The sequence below is a fragment of the Trichophyton rubrum genome (genome assembly GCF_000151425.1).
Source record: "Trichophyton rubrum CBS 118892 genomic scaffold supercont2.2, whole genome shotgun sequence".
In the NCBI taxonomy this organism is placed as follows: Eukaryota; Fungi; Ascomycota; class Eurotiomycetes; order Onygenales; family Arthrodermataceae; genus Trichophyton; species Trichophyton rubrum.
Window position 1 is genome coordinate 357,765 of NW_003456427.1, and position 8,354 is coordinate 366,118.

The 8,354-nt window shown below is 48.7% G+C and overlaps 4 protein-coding genes across 5 annotated transcripts in view; 3 read left to right on the forward strand and 1 right to left on the reverse strand.

The window, feature by feature from the left end:
* Positions 1–810: 810 nt before the first annotated feature.
* Positions 811–2,886, reverse strand: TERG_01688 (uncharacterized protein; the record flags this gene model as incomplete). Its single annotated transcript, XM_003236916.2, has 1 exon — positions 811–2,886. The coding sequence occupies one exon, from the start codon at positions 2,884–2,886 to the stop codon at positions 811–813; it is 2,076 nt and encodes a 691-aa protein (XP_003236964.2).
* A 1,538-nt stretch (positions 2,887–4,424) lies between these two features.
* On the forward strand, positions 4,425–5,898 carry TERG_01689 (uncharacterized protein). Of its 2 annotated transcripts, XM_003236917.2 has the most exons (4): positions 4,425–5,001; positions 5,060–5,266; positions 5,332–5,484; positions 5,547–5,898. In XM_003236917.2, exons 1-4 carry the CDS (start codon positions 4,618–4,620, stop codon positions 5,760–5,762), a joined length of 960 nt encoding a protein of 319 aa, XP_003236965.1. In that variant the 5' UTR covers positions 4,425–4,617; the 3' UTR covers positions 5,763–5,898. The 2 variants fall into 2 exon arrangements, with proteins under 2 accessions (XP_003236965.1, XP_047605489.1); XM_047749334.1 differs by having other exon boundaries at positions 5,332–5,898.
* Positions 5,899–5,958: 60 nt separating this feature from the next.
* TERG_11748 (uncharacterized protein) lies at positions 5,959–7,657 on the forward strand. The gene has a single exon (XM_047750812.1). It carries the CDS (start codon positions 6,796–6,798, stop codon positions 7,228–7,230), a length of 435 nt encoding a protein of 144 aa, XP_047605490.1. The 5' UTR covers positions 5,959–6,795; the 3' UTR covers positions 7,231–7,657.
* A 594-nt stretch (positions 7,658–8,251) lies between these two features.
* Positions 8,252–8,354, forward strand: part of TERG_01691 (uncharacterized protein) — a gene marked incomplete at its 5' end in the record, with an annotated part of 4,031 nt that continues 3,928 nt past the window's right edge. The window contains one exon of the mRNA XM_003236918.2: positions 8,252–8,256. Within this exon, the coding sequence (XP_003236966.2) occupies positions 8,252–8,256 (5 nt within the window). The remainder of the gene's footprint in view (positions 8,257–8,354) is intronic.

An 8,354-nucleotide genomic window follows, 5' to 3' on the forward strand; every position in this document is an offset into this window, starting at 1 on the left:
TCAACACTCTAACTTGTTGGATTACGACCATTAGGCTCCACAAACTCCCCAGCAGCGAAGGGCCAACGAGAGATTTGCCAAAAAGGAGGCCTCCAAGCGCGGAAAGCCAGAAGCGGCGGTTAAGACGAAACCAAAGGCCAAATCTCCTATATCTATGGGCTGGGTTGGTATGTGATATTTGTCATATTATATAGTGGCTACCATATACTGCCATTTTTATATCTCCATATTCTCAGATACCGAATACAGCTGCTAACCTGTCTCTCATCACCAGTTCTACTACTTTTTGTCCTATGCGGCGGTCTCGTTTTCGAACTACTTAGAGTTGTCCCTGCCATATGGGGATATTTCTCTAGTTTCATCACCAGATGGACCAGCTAAGAGATACACCTTTACAATCCTTTCATCATCCACCTTATACCTCCAACCTAGCATTGCCTCGTTCTATTGCCGATATTCTTCTAGTTTCATTCTTTCAAAGCGCCATTACTTGTGGCGTATTCTCTAGCTTTGTATTTTAAGAATTTAACATCTATTATTGTCCCTTCGGTAAAAAAAGGGGGCTCGGTTCTGACGGAATCAATACCTTTCTGATAGACTTAAAGTAACAATATTAATGCTCCTTTAGTTATGTAACTATGCAATACTTTTTCAGCTCTAAGAATATGTCATATCTATCATGCATATCCACAAAGTTAGCCATCACTTCGTTGAGATAGGTGCATATTACCCGCTTATGCAAATAAAAATCCAAAAACTTCCTGGGTCGAATGGGCCGAACTCCCCCCCTAATTGTATAGTATGGACAAATTACTCCTGACCTTCCGTTTGCACGGGCGCCTCCTGAGGTGCAACTACTCTCTTCTTCTTCTTTTTCTTTACCACAGGCGCTCCAGCTTCATCATCTGCAGCCTTCTCCTGAGGCTGAGAGGGTTCCCCCTCTGCTTCCTGGGAGGTAGACTTGGTTTTCTTAGATGATACAACTTTCTTCTTCTTTTTCCTCTTGATCATCTTGCCTTCAGCAGGAACCTCCTTGCTGCCACGAATTGCTTCTGCTTCCCGTTGCATTTCTAGACGTAACCTTTGAATTTCTGCCATTGCCTTCATCATTTCTGCATCCTCTGCTTCTTTTCTTGCTATATCACCAACACCAGGGGTTAGGCCGCTATCTTCCTCAAGAGACAGCTGCCCTAGCCCGCTCGAGTCAACCTCCAGCAACGACTTCTTGGGTCTGGTTACTCCGGGCCCTGTTGGTGCAGAAGCGGGTCTAACAGTGGGCGAGGATGGGTTTTCGAATTCAAGAGTTTCATCCCCTATGATTTCAACTTTCTTGGGTTTCGCTTTGCGTTTTGGTTTGCGCGGTTTTTGGCTATCTAATTTCTCCGGGTTCTGTTGACCAATTGCCAGATCAATGATGGGAATCGAGTCAAGATCTAGGTCTTCTTCGTTGGCACCACGTAACGCCTGGTTAAACGGTGTAGCTGGATCCGATGATTCCCCTTCACCTTGTCCGAGGCTTATATAGAAGGGATCATCCTTATTACGCTCTCTCCTTGCTATACGCCTCTTGGCGACGACATCTGCAGGTTCAGATAGTATCCCTTCGGAAAGATTCTGATAGGAAGTTGGCTGGATAGGAGTGGGGGAGAGGATTTCCTTTTGTGGCTTAGTGACAAAAGATGTTGAGTCCGGTATGTGGTAGAATTGATAGCATTCATCGTGGGTAGAGGAATTAAGCCAACCAATACTCGATTCACGTTGGATGTGGATGTACCGAGGATTTATCGGTTGATCTAAGTCAAGATCACTCGGAATCGGAACCTTCTTCTGCGCGCCGGCTGCTACTGGATTAAGGTCTAGGCCGGTAAATAAGCTTGGTATGGCTGAGGAAACAAGGAGCGGTACACTCCCTGATTCAACATCGGATGTCGATACCGCCTCCTTTGTCAAGCGTAATAGTTCTAGGAACTCGATGGCCCGTTCCTGCACGTCCAACTCCGGGTGGGAGGAAAGGTTTTCCAAGAAATCTGTTATCCGTGCAAGCAAGAGCGATACCTCGCCCTGTCTGTCTATGTTCCAATCATAGAACTGAGAGGTAAGATGGACAAAGACTTTGGGAATTGCTTGAATATATCCCGAGAGAACCTTAGGAGAAAGACTCAGGTTGGATGAGTGTATAAGGGACGAAAGTGATTGGTCTGGAAAGCTAAGGTACTCAGCATATTCACCCACTATCCAGGCAATGGGCTCTAGCAGGTTTGTGCTTGAAGTACCAGATGAGGGAAACAGGGCGGCTCGATTATCTATAAGCACCAGGGTTTCGGCTGCGCGAGTTGCTTCGGGGCGAACACTCCTGACTCTCACAGCCACATTACGAAGCTCAGAGCCAATTCGATTGGATATATCTGCTCTCTGGTCATGGGCGTCCCTGGAAGAGTGCTCATCGTTTGTTTTGGAAGCACTGGCCGGTGGAATTAGCCGGACCAATTGCACTAGGACATCGACATACCACTCGAAGTCGGTGAGGTTAGAATATGTATCCCGCGAGCAGATGTCTAAGATTCGGTGGAGGACTTCTAGACGATATTCGTTCGGAAGTGGGGGTGGAGCCATCCTATCCTGTCTCGCGAGTTCCAGGTGAGATTCCGGGTCTTCATCGTCCTGGTCTGCAGCTGGGGTAATATGTGCAAGTAGAGAAGTAGTGGCAGTAGGACCATCTGAAACGGTAGAGGACGTCTGCAGCTGGGTAATTAGATGATTGACTACAGACTGCAGTGAGTCGCTAGCGACCATCCCTGAAACTAGTTCAAGGGCCTGCAGTCTGATAGAAATATCGTTGTCGTCGAGACATCCCATTATTACATCCTGGTGCGCTGAGACTAGCATAGGATGAGTCGTCACGATCCTGTTAAATGCGAGGAGCGCAACATATTTCACTATATATATGTTAGTGCTAATTCATCGTACTGCCAACGAGGGTGTGAGCTTACAGTTGGGATCCTCTTCCAACACAAGCATGCCTCGGAGCTTGTCTACACATAGTTGCGCGATGACCTCCCCTTCACGGATGCCTTCTACGCCGTCAAGAATGCCACCCTGGATGATACCGTTGATGCATTCATATAGTAAAGACATAGCAGAAGTCGTTTGAATGATGTTAGTTAGAGGCCGTATGAGCTTCTTAACCAACCTTGGTTCAAGCGGAGTTAACGATGCAAACTGAGTTCCCCTGTTAGCTGCTATATATCCCTTGGTTAACTTGAGAAGGGCAAACTTACGAGCTTGATTATCTTTATGGCCATCCAATTATTCCCTCCATCAACCAGGAGTTCAAACAAACGTGGTGCCAGAGGTAGGAAATCTTGTGGTCTCCTCCAGCCTAGTTCACAGACGACATTTATAACGGCTGCTGTGACACTCCCGTCTTCCTCTGTATCCATTAATCTCTCCTTAATCTTTGGCCACGCTATGCGGAATGCCTCCGGATATACCAACGACAGCCGGTAGAGATTAACCACCGTCTTCTTCCTTACTACTGCATGTGAGTGTGTCAAGCGAGGTAACAGGTCTGAAAGAAGTGATAATGCAAGCGAGGGCGAGATGATATGCGGAAGTGTGATGAGAGGCAGGGACATCGTAGGAACCTGAGGAGATACAATATCCTGTATGGCATCAGCAACCGTAGCTTGGAGAAGGGAGTATACTATGGTATGCTAACCTTTTTCAAAAGATTGGTAGCCAGCATGAGAACTTCGGTATCAACACGAAAGCTCTGCACGGCTCCAAGGTATCCAACACGCTTCTGGTGGAACTTTGGCGAAGACATGACCTCGAGGACATGGAAGGAGGCCCAGGACATATCATAGCCGAACATCTCGAGGTATATAAGTTTTAACAGCGAAGTGGCCTTTTTATCTGCCGGAATGTCAGCTTCCACACGCCGATACGTTTGAGGAAGCTCAGCGAGTCTGCCAGTAAGGAGGCAGCTGGACTAACCCATATCCTGAGACTTGATCTCTGCACGGCATTCCTTCAAGCTGTTCTGTATATATTCGCCCTCGCTTCCCTTGTGGTTCCGCAAACCTCGGATGAGGTCATACAGCGACTTTTCGAACCTGCACAACACATCAGTAGCTGCAGCTGTGAGAATCTGGGGATGGGAGGTAGCTTACATGGCGATAGACGGCCTCCGCAGTATCACCGACAGTCGATATAGAGGGCGGTCGATGGGCTGTTTGAGTATCCCGCCGGGCTGAGCAAGCTGTAGTGGGATGGCAGAGGGCGGGTTCTATTTCATGTTTAGCTCTGCAGGGTCTGTAATAAATCTCCGGCCAGGAAAAGCATGCAACAGCGCAGGCTGTACGCCGTATCTGCAGATGTTCGTCTCTCTTGGTGATCCCAGTGTCGACGTTCAGAGCCGAAGTCTTCGCAAGCCGACGTTGTGCTGAACTCATCGCGTGGACTTTCTTAGCGCTCTCCGACGTCACTCGCCCCGATTTGCTTTTGGCTGGATCGCAACCACAACTCCGGAGTTAAATAACTACCTGCGTGTTAGTGACAGCAACATCACTCCCAACGACTCGACAATTGGAGGCTGTTACTGATATAATATTTGCGATGTCTACGTCTCTCCTGCACACACAGCTCGGGCTAAGCTCGTCCGACCCCCAGGCCTCGCTGCGCCTGTCCCAGCAAGCTCCCTCATTCCTGAAGACACAGCCCTCCCGCTTCCCTTCATTCCCCTTCTCGATCTTCACCCAGCGAGAAACACCGGAGCTATGGACGAGCTACGAGCAGCTGCTGGCTGCCTGTCTACGGACGGGAGACGACAAGTCTGCGCGGGAGTGTTTGGACAGATTGTCGAGTCGGTTTGGAAAGGACAATGAGCGGGTTATGGGGCTGCAAGGACTGTATGATGAGGCTACTGCGGCGGATGAGGTGGCGCTGAAGAAGGTGTTGGAGAAATATGACGGTATTTTAAAGGAGAATCCAGTCAATGTTGTGAGTGATGTGACAATTCTGAGACGGTCCATCCATGGTTTGCTAACCACATGTGTAGCCAGTGTTGAAGCGACGGATTGCTGTTCTACGATCTCTAGGCAGAGCTGGTGAGGCTATATCCAGCATGGTAGAGTTCCTGGACGCATTCCCAACAGACGCAGAGGCATGGTGTGAACTGTCGGACCTGTATCACAGCCAGGGACTCTCTTCACAGTCCATCTTCTGTCTTGAAGAAGCTCTCCTCGTCCTGCCAAATGCATGGAACGTACGTTTTGTCCTCGTTCGCTGAAATTTGAAATGAAATTGGGCATTTGGCTGACGAGTGAATAGCTGCATGCACGGCTAGGAGAGTTGCTGTATATATCAACGCACTCCCTCGAGTCCCCAGAAACGACGCTAACCCCTGGCGGAGTCTGTACGACGTTTATGTCGAAGAATCAAGTTTTCGACGATTATTTGCGCGGGTATTACGGGCTGACCCTGGTATGCACTGACTCCTTTATGGTACTACTCCTCTATGACGGGTTAGGCTTACATGGTCGTAGAGTACCGCTCGGCTGCTGGAGAGGCTAGGCCCCAAGTCGAGACGAGACGAGACGCTGCCGACAGCCGAGACGACACAGAAGCTCAATGAGCTGTCCGTGCAGAAGCTGCGAGAAATTGTAAAGGAGAGATGCAAGGATGGACGGAGCCCGGAGTTCAACGAGAGCGAGCTCATCGCTGCCCAGGCGCTGCTTGACCGGCTGTCCAAGTCAAGCTGATGGACATTACATACGTGCATGCAAACATCTTCCATCGTCGTCGATCTTCTGTCGGTATCCGAGTCTAAGTATGGAGTAGCTAAGGGTGTGCGCGAGAACAGCTCCAGAGTTCGTCGATCTACTTAGCATAGCACTCCAAAAAAAAAAAAAAAAAAAAAAAAAAAAAAAAAAAAAAAAAAAAAAAAAAAAAAAAAAAGGCTTATGGGCATGCTTGATGCACATAGCTCTCGCTCTATAGACAAGCAGACAAGCAGTAGATCGACGGGATCATTCTTCAGTGAACTATTCTCCTAACTTCCATCGTCTGTCTCCCACCAGTAAGCAAGCCTACCAAATAACGAGCACCGAAGCAGGCACGCCGCCACGCGCAAAGCAAGTAAGTACGAAGACGGCATGACGTGGCACCACAAGCAGGAAGCCGGTAGGAGTAAGGGAGTGGCAGTGGTGAAGGAGGAAAAGGAGGCGTCTTTTGGTCAGGGGTAGGGGGGTCCGGTCAGCAGTCAGTCAATCCGTCGAGTATCCGTCTGAGGGGAAGTAAAAAGCGTCTTAAGTTAGCACTTCACTTCGGTCTATTCAATTGAGTATGGGGAATATCGAATATTGACGTAATAGCGAGGAATTTAAGGCTTTTCTTTTCTTTTCCTTTCGTCGTTTCTTTTGGCGCTCAGTCAATATATCAACAGTCTGCTTATTTAGTTCTCTACTTCTGGCTCGTATTTGATATTGACATCGACACCGAGGAATCGACCAGTCAACCGTACCAACAGTAACAGGTCAGTAGGAGACAATGAATAATAGCCAGTAAATGAGTGAGTGAGCTGAAGGCTGCCTGAGATGCAGTCAGTCATGGCCGCCAGCAGGCCTCTAGGCAGCAGAGTAACTCGAAGTACCGACGCCTCACTCTGGCAGCCTCACTGCAGGCGGTGACTTTCCTCTGCCTGTCTGCCTGCTGCTCACGTATCTCTGTATCTGTCTATGTATCTGTCTATGTATCTGTCTATGTAGCTGTCTGTGTAGCTGTCCATGTATCTGCATGTCTATCAGATCTATCTCGGAGTCTGAACATCGATCTATAACCTGTAAATCTACTGTTCCTCGACTCTACTTCTCTTTATCCTTTCCATTATATCCTCATCCTTTATCTCTATTTTTTATCTTCATCTCCATATCTTTATCTTCATCTTTATATCTTTGTGCCTTCGTCGTCGTCAAAAACTGTGCAGACCACATGACCTTTTCCCGATCAGGCAAAAGTAAACATCAACTCCTCGACCTCAACTTCAACTTCGACTTTTCGCTTCTTCTCGTCTTCGTCTTCGTCTTCGTCTCTTCTTCCTCTTTATCTTCTTCTTCTCTCCGTCAAATCCTCTTTGCTGCTGCGCCGTTCTTCTTGTCCAGCGTCTCCGCCGGCTTCACCCTGGCTGGGTACCCATCAGGTCTTCTCCGCCGTTGGGTTGGGCGAACCTAACTACGTCTGCCCTACCAGCATCCCCCGCCAACAGCAGCGCAAACCAGCAGCCCAGCAGGCCGCCAGCCCATCTAGATCGATCTCACGGTCAGTCGCTGAGTTATGTCCGTCACTCACTCTGCCATCACTCACATAATGCATGTCCTCGTCCCCTGAGCCTCTGCTTAGCCGCCTTTGTTTGCGTGGTGCTGCTCCTCCTCGTCTTGAGGGGGCTTGTCCCGAGTATCGACAGCCTGCCTGCAGCGTCATGATACAGATTGGGCAGCAAAGAACACCAGACCATAGAGAGCGAGCAGGACGAGCAGAAAAGAAGAAAAAAACAAGCAGACAAGCAGGCCAAACTCCCCACCTGTGCATCTCTCACCCTGGCCTGGCCCGCCTTGCCCTTTCGCCCTCTTTTTCTTTTTTCCTTTCGGTTTTATTTAAATTGGTTACCTCCCGCCGTCCGCCGTCCGTTGCTTTTGCTTCCTGCTAATGCTCCGTTATTACTTTATATACCCCGTTGTCTTTCGTCTCTCCGTTAGTTGTTACTGACTGCATAGCATAGCGTACAGGTTAGCCTTCTTTTTTTTGTTCTCGTTTGGCTCTTAGTCCGTCGTGATACCAACCAGCTCCGCTGTTTGTCGAACAGCCAAGGCCGCCCTTTTTCGATTCAGTTTATATAGACACAAACACAGCTCGCCTCCAGAGAAGAAAAAAAAAAAAAAAAAAAAAAGGCCGCCCTTAGCTGGATTCATGTTCTGTTCGCATACCTTAGAAATACCGGATATACTATACACGTTGACTTGCGACGAGACTCCCTGTTTCAGCGGTGACTCGACCTTGGACACCCGAGTCTCACACGGTTCTACACGGCTTCTGCAGTTCCAAGATTCGACACCAACTTCGACGACACCAGCATCGACACCGACTCGCCTCAATTATCCTGCCCTTGGCTCTTAGTTGAGGATTTATTCTCCCAGATCGTTCCGTTCCCTGGAGAGATCTGGCCGGATACTTCCTCTTCCGCCGCAATCGTCCCATGCCGTAAGTTTTTTGTGTATGCTCAACCCGACGTAACGGATGATGCTAATGCTCAGATGACCATAGACTGCAGCTCCCGCTCTGATCATTCATACAGCGAC

What these genes read in the sequence shown, in the direction of transcription:
- TERG_01689 (XM_003236917.2), top strand. Translation starts at nt 4,618, where the DNA reads ATGTCTACGTCTCTCCTGCACACACAGCTCGGGCTAAGCTCGTCCGAC. An exon ending in AGGAGAATCCAGTCAATGTT is followed by an intron (nt 5,002 to 5,059) that starts GTGAGTGATGTG and finishes CCACATGTGTAG; the next exon opens with CCAGTGTTGAAGCGACGGAT. An exon ending in TCCTGCCAAATGCATGGAAC is followed by an intron (nt 5,267 to 5,331) that starts GTACGTTTTGTC and finishes ACGAGTGAATAG; the next exon opens with CTGCATGCACGGCTAGGAGA.
- TERG_11748 (XM_047750812.1), top strand. Translation starts at nt 6,796, where the DNA reads ATGTCTATCAGATCTATCTCGGAGTCTGAACATCGATCTATAACCTGT.